This window comes from Gossypium raimondii, chromosome 13 (genome assembly GCF_025698545.1).
Source record: "Gossypium raimondii isolate GPD5lz chromosome 13, ASM2569854v1, whole genome shotgun sequence".
NCBI lineage: Eukaryota > Viridiplantae > Streptophyta > Magnoliopsida > Malvales > Malvaceae > Gossypium > Gossypium raimondii.
In genome coordinates, this window is record NC_068577.1 from 2,805,017 (window position 1) to 2,819,868 (window position 14,852).

Genomic DNA, 14,852 nt, shown 5'->3' on the forward strand with positions numbered 1-14,852 from the left:
TTTATTATTTTTAAAATAATAAACTTAAAAGTTATATAAAATTTTGAGGATATATTTAGGTAATTTAAATAAGAATTTTATATAACTTTTTAAGTTTATTGTTTTAAAAAATAATAAAATTAAAAAGTGCTAATTTTGTTATTCTTATATTTTTAAGAGTTATTTAAATTTAATTTCAAAAGAGATAGACTTAACATGCAAATAAACAAATAATTTAAAAGCATTTAATGGGTGGCGTCTCCAGTTATCCAATATAAAAAGATAATTATTTCACCAAGCCTTTGAACCTTTTATATAATCACACTTTAGTCCGGTGTCTTCAATGGCAACGATGACACCCAAAGTAAATATTTCTTTTTAAAAAAAACCAAGGATGGTGACACCAATGGCAATGGAGTCACTGATGTTTACTGTTCAAAACAAATCATTTACGCACATAATTTTCAAAGTGAGTTGTTTTTGTAAATAATATAAAATTTTGGGTTATTTATGAAAAAAAGCCAATTTTTTCCGTGGGATGAGTTATCACCACTGCTGTCCGCCACCCAATGTCAAGGTTCAGCACCAGCGGAATGGGTTCTGCAACCACAATCCAAGAAAATGAGGTGTGAGATATATATACATACACCTCAATATGTATACATATGTAAAAGATTGGACAAGTATTGCAGCCGTAAAAGCTTTGTAACTTACAAACTTCTTCCTCTTCTTCTTCTTGTCAATGTAGGTTTGAAGCTCTGCCTGTTTATCAAGGGCTTCCCGAAGTGCCTGCATAAGCAACAAAGGAAAGAAACAATTTATACTTCAAGGGCAGTGAGGAAGACATGCTCTTCTTCGGATTTTTTTGGGGGTATGAGTTCTTAAAGTTAACCAAGTTGTATGTATAGATGTTACCTTCTTAGCTGCCCATAGCTCTTCTTCCAGGATGCTGACCCTGCTTAATGCAGCATTCAGCATCTCCTCTTTCTCAGGTGGCATAGCTACATGTTTCTGCATGAGAAAACTCACCATCTCTTCCAACCTAGACATGCGTTTCTTCATGGCCAAGTAGTCGTCACTTGTGATAGGTAGCGGTGGTGGTGGCAACTTATCAGCTGCGTGGCCTGTGATCTTCGGTTTCGAGTAGTAACATCGAACACAGTACATGGCAGCTTCGCTTAGTTTGCTTGGTATGTTGCGAGACAAGTGAATCATGGCTACAATAGCCGTAATGAATGTCATTATTCCTCTGAAGAAGCTGGTGCTCATTCCTTTCCCATCATCCTTCACTTGGGAACAATCTGCAGTTTTGGTGAAATACAAAGTGATGGTGTTAGATGTTACAACATCAGGTTCATAGAACATAATTTCATGGAACTCGAAAGTTAAAAGAATTAGCCTGTTAGCGAAAATACCTAACCTTTGGAAATGGCATGTTTTTCGTCTTCCACGGATTTAGGCCAAGAAGAATCGTTACCCTTGTCGACAATTGGAATGCATTTGTCATAGGCAAAGGAATCAAGGCACTTTTTCTTGATGGGAGACTGCATGATAATGATTTATCTTAATCCAGGATTTCTTGTGTTAAGAAGCACACTAGTGAGGAAACTTACTTCAAAAAGAGGAGATAGTGGTGTTTTCTCTTCATGCCATTCAGCAGTGCCTGTAGCTGTTTCGGTGGAACAGTCCATCTTCATGTCTCGGCATGCTATGTTCTTGATGCCCGACGTATTCCTCGTGTACTTGAACTCATCGTTTTGTACTCTCTAAGATCATTAACATGAACACCCCATTTAATCATTCATGAACAAATAAAAAATGCTACATTAGAAACCAATCAATCTTTAGGTGAAAGAACACCTTTAATATTGCTGGATCATTCCATGGACCCTTGTCCGAAACCATGCAACCGCCTTTGTCCGTGCAGTCACAGCTACCGCCTAAAAACTCTGGCAGTTCACTGTCAGAGAAATCACAACAAAGAAATGTTTAGACATTAGGTACATAAAGAGAGAAACAACGAAGATTTCAATCGGTCAAGAAGGGACTCACTTAGCATCGATTACTTCCAGCAACTTGCTCTGGTATTTGTTACCTAAAACCTGGTCATATATAGCATAAAAGTTGTTTATCAACACTATAGACATATCAAAATCACGTATAGCTTCAAGCAATTTGGAGAGTTCATATAATTACATGGATCTTTGCAGTGGTCTTTGGGTCGAGGAACGATTTAACCGTGCTCCATAAGAACCTGAATCCAGAGCCGGCATTGATGATAAACATTCGGTTCAAAGTCTACAATATTGAAAGCATCGAATTAGCTTCATCTTTACTGAAAAAACTTTGTTGCTAACTGTGGTTAAGAAGTAAGACTACCTCGGGATAATTGTCACTGTCGATCTTCTGAAGGCGCTGAAGTAGCTCCCTTGCAGCCTTGTTGAAGCTTTTAAGACCCTGCAAGTTCATTTATAATAACACATAGGCATTAGATGTGCAATGAAGCAAAATTTAGAGCATACATACATACATACATACATACATACATACATACATACATACATACATACAGGTAAGCTACAAATATTGCATACCACTCCTTCAACATCCAATATGGTTGTGGTTTGATTAATTTGCCTTCTTGCAGCAAGGGAAGCAGCAGGGAACTTAACAGCAAAGGTCTTCTCAAACTCCTTTACATGGTACTTCAGATATCGATCCATCGTTGTGACTTGAGTCAGCTTGTTAGCATCGACTTGACCGAGCCTTTCGATATAAACAGGTCGCCCATCCTTATCAACTCCATGGTATCCTTGAGGGTAATACTTAATCACTTCATTGTATTCCTTGAAATCAAAGTCCTGAACAACGAAACCGACCCCGAAAGAAGCAAGTTCAAAATGCAGAATAGAAAGCGTTCAAACATAATATAGCAATGTGATTCAATGTTACTTATTTTACCTCCATGATTGTGTCAGCCCCAAAATCCTTCCTCCATTGGAGCATATCAGCCCACATTTGCTTCGCTTTATCGAGTTCGAATTTCCTTGCCCTCAGAAACCTGTAAATCATAATGAGTTAATGGCTTAGTCTTTCATCCAAAGATAATGTGCAATAGAATATCTAGTCAATGAAAGATTGTGACCTTAGCATCATATGATGATCATCATGTTTAGCAGGCAGTAGTTCATCTAAGATGAGTGCTTGACGGAACTCGTTGACCGCCTGTAGCTCTTCAGGGTTGAAGTTGTCGTCTATACTTGCGGCCGATATAACTCTACTATCTCTCCTACTTTTCTTTTTAAGAGAATTTCTGATCTTGCTTGAGGCACTCACTTCCATTTTCTTAAAAGATCCAAGCTTTTTCTTCCTCTCATCCTCGTAGCTGTCTGTATCAGATCTTTCAAGACCTGCACAAAACACAGGACGTAAATTCGAACCCTAGCATTTACAACTCTTTCATAAATTCAAAAAACAATAACCCATTGCATTAATGCATGAATCATAGAATGAAAAAGAACAGAAAAAAGAAAAAAGGAAGACTCACCCATTTTAACTTGAGGTTCAACAGGTAGAGCCAAGGTATCAGCCATGATCACAATTCTGCAACCCTTAAAATTTTCTAGCAAACCAAACACTAAAATCAAAATGCACAACACCAAGATCATATAATCCTAAACCCCAAAAAAGAGAGAAAGAAAAAACCTATATGTGAAAGAGAAACTGATGATACCATGTATATATATATATATATTGAATAAGTAGGAGGCTCAGGGATATGAATACAAAACAGCATGGCATGATTGACATTAGACAAATTTAGGTGTTGTGAAGATAATTTGTTAAATGTTGATGAAAGGTGTAAAGACTTTGAAACGAGTATCTGTCAAAACGCCATGTATAGAATCTTAGCGATATGCATGCCACTCCATTCAAACCTTTTATTTCACACGTAAGATTAAATTTGAATTTTATTATCTGTAACTCTGAATTTTTTTTCTTACATGCCAATTGTTATACTAATAATTATCATTTATCACCATCTCATTTTTCAGCTTTAAAATAGAAATATTGAAATCCCATTACAAACTTCACTTATCAATCCTTAAATCATTTAACCAAATAATAATAATAGTCCACCATTAACAAGAATGGGGTTTGATGAAGTTGTTTTAAGCTTATCAAGTTCGTGGATCATCTTTTTATATCAAATATATATATATACATACATACAAACGAAAATAAGTTGGGTTTTGAAGTGTGGGGAAGATAGTCAATTGGCTTTACATTAGTGGTGGTTAGTCATCATTGGTCGAGTCAATGTAGTCTTGAGCTTATTTGGTTCTGATTCAACTGTAATAAACTTTTCGAGTAGGAGCTGCAACTGCATTTATATTTATGCAGAGCCCACATTCTGAAATGGACCGATGAAGAGGATCAATAGCCCAATCCTGGATCTGATTTCTGAACTTTATTATTACAATTAAAAATGCTTCCTACAAAATTGAAATCCTCATTTATCACTAATTAAACACAAATTGAAAATCCTTTTTTCTGTGGCACTAGCAGTCAACAAACGCACACGCTGCTGCATTTTCATCATCAATGGCGGCGACTACTCACCACCATCTCTCTCACGCCTCATCTCTTCCCAAAACCCTAAACCATCCTTTGAAGCAAAACCCATTTTCCCAACTCCCCGTTTTGTCCCTCAGGGCCTCCAAGAATCTCTTTAGGCGCCAATCTCTCTCCCTCAGAGCTGTGCTCTCCCAGAACCCTGCTAAAACCCTCAACGCCACTTTTCAACACTGCTTCACGAAATCCCCTGATGGGTTCCTCTACTGTGAGGATACCAAGGTTCAGGACATCATGGAGAAAGTCGAAAAGAGGCCCTTTTATTTGTACAGTAAGCCTCAGATTACTAGGAATGTGGAAGCTTATAAGGAGGCTCTTGAAGGCTTGAAGAATTCCATCATTGGGTACGCCATCAAGGCGAATAATAATTTGAAGATTTTGCAGCACTTGAGGAAGTTAGGTTGTGGTGCTGTGCTTGTTAGTGGCAATGAACTCAAGTTGGCTCTTCATGCCGGCTTTGATCCTACTAAGTAAATTTCTTACACTCAACATTGCTTCTTCTTTTTTTGCTAACTACTTCGTATTTTGTTCCACATTTGGATGCAAAAGAATATGACTTTCTTAAAGCTTTAATCAATAGTTTGGTTTTTGTTTATTGATCAATTATGTTTAGATGTACATTTCATTTTACTCGTTTGTTTATTTTTTTATTAAGTTCTCTTTGGATTTTGTTAAGGGGTCGGACCATTTACACAGTATTATCTCCTGTCGGTCTTTTGTCTCCGGACTCTGTTGAGAACCTTACTGGGTTCACAAAGTAGGAGTTGAGTCCAACTATGCCTAAGTTTCCGTAGTTTTGCCTGTTTAGGCGGCCTCCAAGTAGCTCCCATTCTGTGTGCTCGTCAGGGCTCTTGGCAGGGTCGGAGATAAAAGCCCGACTGTGGACAATACTGGAGTAACCGGACATTTTGAGGTTCCAACCACTCGACAAATTTTTAGCTAAACTTTCAATCAGCAAATAGCTAATAGTTATAAAAAGAAAGTGAATAAAAAGCAACATCCGATAAAACGTTAGTTATTCATTTGTTTGAATGGTTATCTAGATGGTATTCTGAACCTTGGCAAATTGTTTAGAGGAGATATTACATTCCCCAAGGGAGTGCCTTTGCACCTTTTGTCAATTTTTTCATAAAAGGTAATAGCTTTCAAGATTTTAGGTATGCTCTTGTGCTTGTCGGTGCTAGACTTTTTAATTGTACTTGGCAATGCAACCATCGTTGCAATGACATGATATTTTAATGTATCTATCTTGCTTTAAGATGTGCCACTGCCAAGTTATGTTACATAAGTTTGCTACTAATTTGAGTAGGAATGATTTGGTGATTCTTGTGACTGTTTATTTAGATTGATTGGTGTTTATATCTAAATTTATAGGTGTATATTTAATGGAAATGGGAAGATCTTGGAGGATTTGATCCTAGCTGCTCAAGAAGGTGTTTTTGTGAATGTGGATAGTGAATTTGATCTGGAGAATATTGTTACAGCTGCAAAAGTTGCTGGCAGGAAGGTTAATGTGTTGCTTCGGATCAACCCAGACGTGGATCCACAGGTAAGGTAGTGGTTGTACTATTTAGTGTTAACTATCTGGAGATTATGATGTATATGATTGACACAAAATTTTAATTTTATAACAAAGCTGATAACTTTTTTGAACTAGATTGACTAAACTTGGTTTTGAGTTGACCTTAGCAAATATGGGTGGCTATAAATGGTTTAAAGCTAACTGGACTTCGTGTTTTAGTGTAGTTATTGTATGGCACAGTTCATACCTTTTGTCCCTTAAAAGCATTCTCTTTGTAAATTTTTTTTATTGAAGTGCCATCAACAGAAAGTTCATCCAGTTTTAGTTACCGACATACTTATTGACCTCTATAATTCAATCTCCATCTCCATGATGGCTCTTTCACCATTAAACCAGCTCATGTCCACTTATGGGAGACCTTTAAAAAAGAAATTTTTTTATCTGTGTTTTGGGTTTATGTATTCTAAATGCTTTGCTATTACTCTGTAGGTCCATCCATATGTCGCTACTGGGAACAAGAACTCTAAATTTGGTATTAGGAATGAAAAGCTGCAGTGGTTTCTGGATGCTGTAAAGGCACACCCTAATGAGCTAAAGCTTGTTGGGGCCCATTGTCATCTTGGTTCAACCATTACCAAGGTATGTTAGCAATGGTATGTTTATCTGATTAAACTTTCTGCAACTTAGATATGGTAAGACAATTTTTGAGAGCAGGTTCACAGTGGTTAACCCAAAATATGTTCTGATAACCAAGTTGACTGGTGCGAAATCAGCTAGTACTTGTTTTGTGTCTTGAAATTGTTTCTAAGAATACACCTACCGCTTCAATTTGGTCAATTTTCTGTATCCAACAATATTTTGTTCTTAATCTAGTTCTTGAATTGCACATGGAAACTATTGGTGCTCATTCAACCTCTAATTTGAAGCCCTTATGCTATGTTGTTTAGGTGGATATATTCAGGGACGCTGCTGTTCTCATGGTCAACTACATTGATGAAATCCGTGCCCAAGGTTTCGAGGTAGATTATTTAAACATTGGAGGTGGTTTGGGGATAGATTACTACCATAGTGGTGCCGTCCTTCCCACACCGAGAGATCTCATTGACACTGTAAGGCTCAGACTGTAAATCTTGCTAATTGCTGTCACGATGCCTGTGGCTTACTCATACAGGAATTATTTGGCTAGCTGGTCTGACTTCCAGGCCATAGTGATCACATTTTGGTTGGAAACATAATGCGTTCAGTTTATGTTCTTCGTGCATTACAAGCTTTATCAGCTTGTATAAAGTTATTTTATACAATAAAGTAACAAGTGCATCCTAGTCTTCTGTTCATATGAAAATTTCTTTCATGTTTGAATAAAATGCTGTGATACGTACCATGGCCATCATCCTTGTTTGCCCAAGTACAAAGTTTCAAAATTCATATCTTAGGAATGTTAATTTTGACTAATGTTATGCTTAACTTGGCGGTGATTGGTGTAGGTCAGAGAATTGGTCCTCTCAAGAAACCTTAACCTTGTCATTGAACCAGGGAGATCACTCATTGCAAACACTTGCTGCTTAGTGAATCGTGTCACTGGAGTCAAAACTAATGGAACAAAAAATTTCATTGTCATTGATGGCAGTATGGCTGAACTTATCCGTCCTAGTCTTTATGACGCTTACCAAGTAAGTATTGTTTAACCTTGTCCACCATGCAGAATTTAAAAAAATCCTTTCTTGAATGTTGTTCAATGTGGAATGGTTTGTTCTCTACCTTACATTATTTCATCATCACTAGCATCTTTCTTATTTGAAAGACTTAGTTCATCTTGCTTGGTATGACCATATCATCATTTATCATTTTCGAGTTTTGACAAATTTATGTTGATATTTGTCTTGCTTGGTATGACCATATCATTATTTATCAAGTTTGACCTTTAACAAAATTTATGCTAATACAGTTGACATGTATCTAACATTGGGTTTTAACTATGTCTCAGTCCTAGTTGGCATTGGTTCAAACTTGTGTCTAAGTGGTTGATTATATGCTGTTTGGCGCACCACCTTCACTTACCTGTTTAATCTATGTTGTGATGCATTTGTATTTAGCTTCTGTTTTTACCTTCTTTTATAAACCATAGCTAGTCACCCTCATAAAATTTCTGTGTCTTCTGGTTTATGCAATTATACCCATATAGTCTCAATGGACCCATTTATATTTGATTGCAGCACATAGAACTGGTTTCTCCTACACCTCCTGATGCAGAGGTCTCTACCTTTGATGTTGTCGGTCCTGTCTGTGAATCTGCAGATTTCTTGGGAAAAGAGAGAGAACTTCCAACCCCAGCTAAGGTATTTTATCTATTAATGTAAGATGGAGCATCAATCGTTTGAGATTGCATTATCCGAAGTTCTGTTTTTGGCTTTTTGCAGGGGACCGGCCTGGTGGTGCATGATGCAGGTGCTTACTGCATGAGCATGGCATCAACATACAATCTCAAAATGCGCCCTCCTGAGTACTGGGTAACGAAATTCAACCTTGAATACGTTGCATGTTTAGCATATTTCGAGATAACCACCATAAACTCTTAATGTATTTTTTTTCAGGTCGAAGAAGATGGATCTGTGACCAGAATCCGGCATGGGGAGACATTTGAAGACCACATTCGTTTTTTCGAGGGTCTGTGATTTGAACAAAACAAGTGTCCATTTTGAGGCTTGAAATTGGATATTGTTTTTGCAAAATTCATGGATTTATGTGGTGTACTTTGAATTGGAGTTAATGTAATGGTAATTTCAGCATCTAAAAGGGTATGAACAAGATTTAGAGTACATTCCAAAACTATGATGCCATATGGGGCATACAATCTTCTTATCTGAATAACTCAGCATGAAGAATAATACTCTACTTTTTTACATCACTCGAATAAAAGGTGGGTTCTTGTACCATGTTTTATAATGGATTTAGTCCCTAATCATTCCATTTCTTTTTTTAACTTTCCAGAATATGTGTTATCAATTATGATCCTTTTTTTCCATTAATTCTATCAAACTTAAAATTTAGAAAAACTAATATGATATTTGGCCAACTGTACAAATAAGATGTTCAAACAGTTAAATGAATCGAACTAGTATTAACTGAGTTAATCGAACTTTTTAATTATTTAATCGTTAATCGAATCGAAAATTTTTCAAAAAAATTAATCGAACCGAAATGTTTCGGTTAATTCGATCTGTTAATTGAATTAATCGAACTTTATATGTTTTGGTTTTTTTTTTGTTAAAACAAGTATAAAACATATCAAAAAATAATTGTATAATGTTCATTTGACCGAATTAACCGAACTAGTAAGAGCCTAATGCATATATATAATATTATTTATTAAGTTAATTCGATTAATTAACCGATTTTGAACCGAATTAACCGTTAACCGAAATTCTAAGAACCTTTTAACCGATCGATTAAACGAATTAAATCAGTTTGGTCGGTTAATTCGATTTTAACCGAAGTTTAAACGCCCCTAACTTTGATAACCACATATTTAGAAATCCACCTCAAATTATTTGATGGACTTTAGATTAGATGCTGAAATTATGCATTTATAAAAGTAGAAGATTGGAAATAACCAAATTATAATGGTGGGATTAAATCTGTAAAAAACACATAGTATAGGGACTATATAGAACTTGACCCGGTTAAAAGTTTATTCCTTGTTTTATTTCTTTTAACTTTTACACGAGTTTTCATTGCATGGGCAAAACCATCACAATTTCAACCATTGGTATACGACTTAAAATATGTGATTATAATGTTGTCCAAATTCAACTTAAATTTATTTATGTCCTTTCATATTATTTTTAATTTTAAAAATATATTTATATTTATTTTAATTTTAATTTAATACTTAATAATTTTATATTTTTTTATTTATTATAATTTTATATATAATTATCTTTTTTAATGTTTATATTATAATAGTATTATATATTACTATAAATTTAATTTTCATGTGTTATAAATTACATAATATAAACATTCCAAACTTAAATAAATGGGTTGGGCCAGGCTAGAGCCTCAAATATTTGAGCCCGAGCTTATCCCATATTTTAAAAAAACCTAATATTTTTACCTAAACACTAATTTTCAAGTCAAGCTTCAATCTTAGGCACTAAGATTTAGTCCATAACCTTTACTTATTTTGTCACTTTGACCTTCTTTTTTTTATTTATCATTTTGACCTTCAACTTTCAAATTTTAGTTAAATCGATTTTTTTTAACAGCTAAATTGACTAAATTATAGAAATCTTAAAGCCACTAAGATTGTAGCCCGTGTGATTCTTTGTGTATACTTCATTGCTAACATGGATATATTTTTTATTTTTTAAAATTTATTGACTTCTTTTAATAATTTTAAAATTCATTTTTAAAATTTTATGACACACGTATGAATTGTTATGTAAATTGTCACGTCAATATTGTTAAATTTTAATAATCCAATCAATTTTTCATTAAAAAATAATTTGGCTAAATTTAAAGATGAGCCAAGAAAAATAAGTAGAGCTATAGTAACAAAAGAAATAAATGTTGAGGTTAGAAGATACCCAAACCCTAAAATAGAAGATAATTTGTGTATTGTTACAAAGATCAATTATGTCGATTAAATTAAGATTCAAACATTTTCATTAAAACAAGAATAATAAATATATAAATTATAGGTGAAATGACAACAAAAATTTATTTCAATTTAATTCTGATATTTAAAAACAAAGAAAAAAATCAAAAGGGATATATGATTAATTAAACCATGTACATGACTGTGTATGTAGATGGAAAAATTGTATGAAACAAGAACATCATATTATCTATATTTTTATGCCACATCGGAATTCTCATCCTAAAAAATATCAAATCTAAATTAAAATATTAAAATTCAAGATAAAATTATTACCATAACATAAAACTATTGGAAAAGCATAATATACATGTTTCATACCATTCTTTATCGTACGGTGACAAAAGGGACAAGAAAAGGTGAAATCCAGAACCCTAAAGACCAATCATTAGAAACGAGAAGGAAAAAAAAAAGGGTTCACCAGAATTTGCTTTGTCACTCAAAATCTTTCCAAATCACTGAGTAATTCTTCATCTCTCAGAAGCTTCTTTTGCCTGGCAATGAAAGCCTCAACTGTGTTGCGAAACTGTTCATTGCTTAATACATCTTCCGGATATGATGAACTCTTCACCACCCTTTTCTCATCCCAATCATTGTGTTTTATGTACTTTTCGGACTCCGATTTTCTTAGTTGCTTGCAAGCTTTGTTGCAGTTCATCGTCTTATGATTCTCCGATTGTGTTCTTCTATAGCTCTTAATCGTCGTCACCTTTGATGTATGCACATTGAGACTCACTGTTTTGTTTTCGTCTACGCTCTTCTCCCTCTGTTTTCCCCTGTTTTCGGTCTCGTACCAACGGATCGCCCTGTTTTTCTCGCTCTTTTCGACGAATTCCTTGTAAAGATCGGTTACCGAACCCGAATCTCGACTCGAGAACTGGCCGGCCTTTGCGAACAGAATGATGACTATAGCGTTCCCGATGACGAACACGAACCGAGGGCTCACGAGAACCACCGACAAGCCTCGGAAATAATCTCCGGCGACGGGGAGATGGACCGTGAACCTGGTTATCAGTACTACAAGAACACAAAACTCAACGAATCTCACCACGTTTGCCACCTTCCGTAACTGGTGCCGATGCTTCAACGTTGCATTTCGCTTCTCCAGTTTTACATGAAATGCATCCATTTACAATAAAAAAAAACTAAACAAAAAAAAGAAGAAAATAAATTGAAGGAGAAAACTAGTACAAAAATGGGTTTGTGGTAAAATTCGATTTGGTGATTAAATTCAAGGAGACTAGAAAAAGGGAAGAAGATGAAGATAAACAAAACAGAGGAAACAGAGTGAGGTGTAATACTAGTAATATTATCTGCTCTGTTTTGTTTTTTTGTAAGGATTTAAATTCTTGTAATTCTTCACTTTGTTCTTTGGGGTTGGGAATTTTCATGTAATTGAATTGCTCAGATCTGTGTAGGATTGGTATTTATAGAGCAGAGGAATATGAGCTTTTAAATTATTTTTTTCTTTTGGGGTTTGAATATCTTTTGAAAAAGAAAGACACATTATAATTATATTCCTCCCATTGGTTTACTACTTTATTGAAAAAATAAATTGGGTTATTGTTTTTCCATAGCATTATTGATCTTTTACCCATTTCTCACCACTTCTAAAGTACTTTAATTTGTAGTATTTCTAAAGTAATTAAATAGTTAGATATGATATGTCAGGTGTACCTTATTTTAATATATAATGATTAATTTTTAATAGTAAAAATTGATGAATTTTTTAACAAAATGACTAATATGTAATGACTAATTTATCAATTTTTTTAGTAAATATGGTAAAATACAATCCGACTCCTAATTCAATGGCCTCCATGGTGCTTTTACCCTGCTTTGGGTTGTGTCATTAAGGTTGCCCAAGGGAAATGGCTACTTGGTTTTCATAGGCGGATTGAGAGAATGTCGATACTATCATGTGAGCGATGGGCAATAGCAAATGGGTTGGAGGAGGCATAAAAAGCAAGGTTATCGAATATTTTTATGGAAAGTGATTGCTTAGAGGCAATGCAACTTAACCTAGATAAAACTTATTCAAATTCTATATTTATATAGATAAGAAGTACACATGTTATAAAACTCTACTTCTAATGGACATTAAAGTCCTAAAATACATCAAATTTATCTGGCTTAAAGCTATAAAGAACCCTCAAACTTTTTCAAAAAAAAGCAATAAAGACCTTGTTTTTTTTTTCACTCAATTGGGTACTTAAACTTTTAAAATGCATCAAAAATGCTCTCAAACTTTTTAAAAGATAAAAATTAAGCCATTTTTTTTTTCACTCAATTGGATACTTGAACTGTCAAATAAAAAGGTTTTTTTACTGTTAACTTTAACAATTAATCGTTAAAGTTAATCGCCCTTAATTTTTTCAGTTAAAACCATCATGTGCCACAACCATTGTGTGACATGTGGCAAATATGATAAATAAAAATAAATAAACGTTATAAAATTATTAAATTTTAATAAAAATCTGAAAAATTGTAAAATATATAGAAATGTAGAAAAAATTATAAAATTTTATAAAGTCGTAAGAAATTTATGAAAATGTAAAGAAATATAAAATTAGTAAAAAATATAAAATTATTGTACCAAAAGAAGCATTTTATAATTTTTTATAACTATTATTATTTTTTATTTTTTTGTTTTTGTTTTTGTTTTTCGCCACATGTCACGCTGTGTTGCGACACGTGATGGTTTTAACTGAAAAAAATAGGGTCGTTAACTTTAACAGCCAACGATTAAAGTTAATGGTTAAAGGGCATTTTTTATGCATTTTATGATTTTTATAAAATTTTACTATTTTCATATTTTATCTTATATTTAATAAATTTTATTTTTTTATTTTTATTAAAATTTAATAATTTTTATTGATTTTTATTTTTTGTTAATTTTTTTCCATGTGTCACGTCGTGGCTTTAATTGAAAAAATTAGAGGCAATTAACTTTAACAGTCAAAGGGTCTCTTTGATGGATTTTAACGGTTTAAGTACTCAATTGAGTGCAAAAAAAATGCAGAGGCTTAAATTTTTTTTTTAAACGTTTGAGGGCATTTTTTTATGTATTTTGAAAGTTCAAATATCTAATTGAGAACAAAAAAAAAACCCAGGACTTATTTTTTTTTAATTTGAGGGCCTTTTTGATACATTTTGAAAGTTTGAGTACCCGATTGAGTGAAAAAAAATAGGGGTTTAATTTTTTGTTTTAAGTTTGAGGGTTTTTTATACACTTAAGCCAATTTATTTTGATCTTGATAGACATCTACTTAATGATGAAATATTCATACCAAGTAACAAATATTGAGATTTGAACCCATGCACTAATATTTACAAAATTTTTAGTTTACAACTTCAAGATCAAGCAAAGCTTTATTTTATTATTTTATACATTTTAATGTTATTACATAAATTGTTTCACGACGTTGTTTGTGTATATTAATAATGTCGTTAATTGAGTTTGTGTCACATGTCAACTCAATATTAACTCAATAAAATGAGAATACCATGATAAATAAATTGAGTGCCTTTAATATTATTAATCTGATTTATTACCTATTTAAAATTTATTTTACTCACAGTTTAAACTATTTTTTTAATTCCGCACATATTGCATACAAGTTATTATTAATTTCAGACATTTACTTCATTATTTATTTATGTTATTCACATGTATTCTAAATACACGGTTTCCATGTATGAAAGTGTTTGATAAAATTTATAATTTGATTTAAAATTTTAAAATGATCCCATCTAGCCTTTTAGTTATTTAATAAAACATTTTTATTAATCAATTATTGTATTTATTAACAAAACCATGCATAAGATTTTATTATTTTATTTTAAAATTGAATAATTAAATCACTATTTTCAAATATCTAATTATTTTTATACAATGCTTACTTTTATTCATTCGCTCTCCTTCAATTAGGGTTTTAATCAAATTTAATATATATTCTCAAATTTAATATATATCTATTTTTTTAATAATTTCATTATAAGTTCTAATCATATTTGTTTTTTTTAATATATAGAATTATCTATAACCCTTTCTCAATC

The 14,852-nt window shown here is 33.1% G+C and overlaps 3 protein-coding genes across 3 annotated transcripts; 1 reads left to right on the plus strand and 2 right to left on the minus strand.

Annotated features, from left to right (window-relative positions):
* Nucleotides 1-291: 291 nt before the first annotated feature.
* On the minus strand, nt 292-3,572 carry LOC105783402 (phosphatidylinositol/phosphatidylcholine transfer protein SFH3). The gene is made up of 13 exons (XM_052626871.1): nt 3,527-3,572; nt 3,125-3,389; nt 2,941-3,040; nt 2,574-2,840; nt 2,359-2,436; nt 2,176-2,277; nt 2,032-2,081; nt 1,838-1,939; nt 1,593-1,743; nt 1,400-1,523; nt 895-1,280; nt 694-768; nt 292-579 (listed from the first exon to the last, which is right to left on the minus strand). Exons 1-13 carry the CDS (start codon nt 3,570-3,572, stop codon nt 559-561), a joined length of 1,767 nt encoding a protein of 588 aa, XP_052482831.1. The 3' UTR covers nt 292-558.
* Nucleotides 3,573-4,490: 918 nt separating this feature from the next.
* LOC105783403 (diaminopimelate decarboxylase 2, chloroplastic) lies at nt 4,491-9,079 on the plus strand. Its single transcript, XM_012608839.2, has 8 exons — nt 4,491-5,084; nt 5,989-6,163; nt 6,626-6,775; nt 7,084-7,245; nt 7,621-7,806; nt 8,350-8,472; nt 8,554-8,643; nt 8,728-9,079. The coding sequence occupies exons 1-8, from the start codon at nt 4,585-4,587 to the stop codon at nt 8,806-8,808; spliced, it is 1,467 nt and encodes a 488-aa protein (XP_012464293.1). The 5' UTR covers nt 4,491-4,584; the 3' UTR covers nt 8,809-9,079.
* A 1,971-nt stretch (nt 9,080-11,050) lies between these two features.
* LOC105784372 (uncharacterized) lies at nt 11,051-12,215 on the minus strand. Its single transcript, XM_012610230.2, has one exon. The coding sequence runs from the start codon at nt 11,920-11,922 to the stop codon at nt 11,233-11,235; it is 690 nt and encodes a 229-aa protein (XP_012465684.1). The 5' UTR covers nt 11,923-12,215; the 3' UTR covers nt 11,051-11,232.
* Nucleotides 12,216-14,852: the final 2,637 nt, after the last annotated feature.

Bases quoted from the DNA above. Each gene is read 5' to 3' on its own strand.
- LOC105783402 (XM_052626871.1), bottom strand. From the start codon at position 3,572: ATGGCTGATACCTTGGCTCTACCTGTTGAACCTCAAGTTAAAATGG. The intron at 2,082-2,175 runs GTAATTATATGA...ATATATGACCAG, and splicing joins AGACCACTGCAAAGATCCAT to GTTTTAGGTAACAAATACCA. The intron at 1,524-1,592 runs GTAAGTTTCCTC...ATTATCATGCAG, and splicing joins CACTATCTCCTCTTTTTGAA to TCTCCCATCAAGAAAAAGTG.
- LOC105784372 (XM_012610230.2), bottom strand. From the start codon at position 11,922: ATGGATGCATTTCATGTAAAACTGGAGAAGCGAAATGCAACGTTGAAG.
- LOC105783403 (XM_012608839.2), top strand. From the start codon at position 4,585: ATGGCGGCGACTACTCACCACCATCTCTCTCACGCCTCATCTCTTCCC. The intron at 6,164-6,625 runs GTAAGGTAGTGG...ATTACTCTGTAG, and splicing joins ACCCAGACGTGGATCCACAG to GTCCATCCATATGTCGCTAC. The intron at 7,807-8,349 runs GTAAGTATTGTT...ATTTGATTGCAG, and splicing joins GTCTTTATGACGCTTACCAA to CACATAGAACTGGTTTCTCC.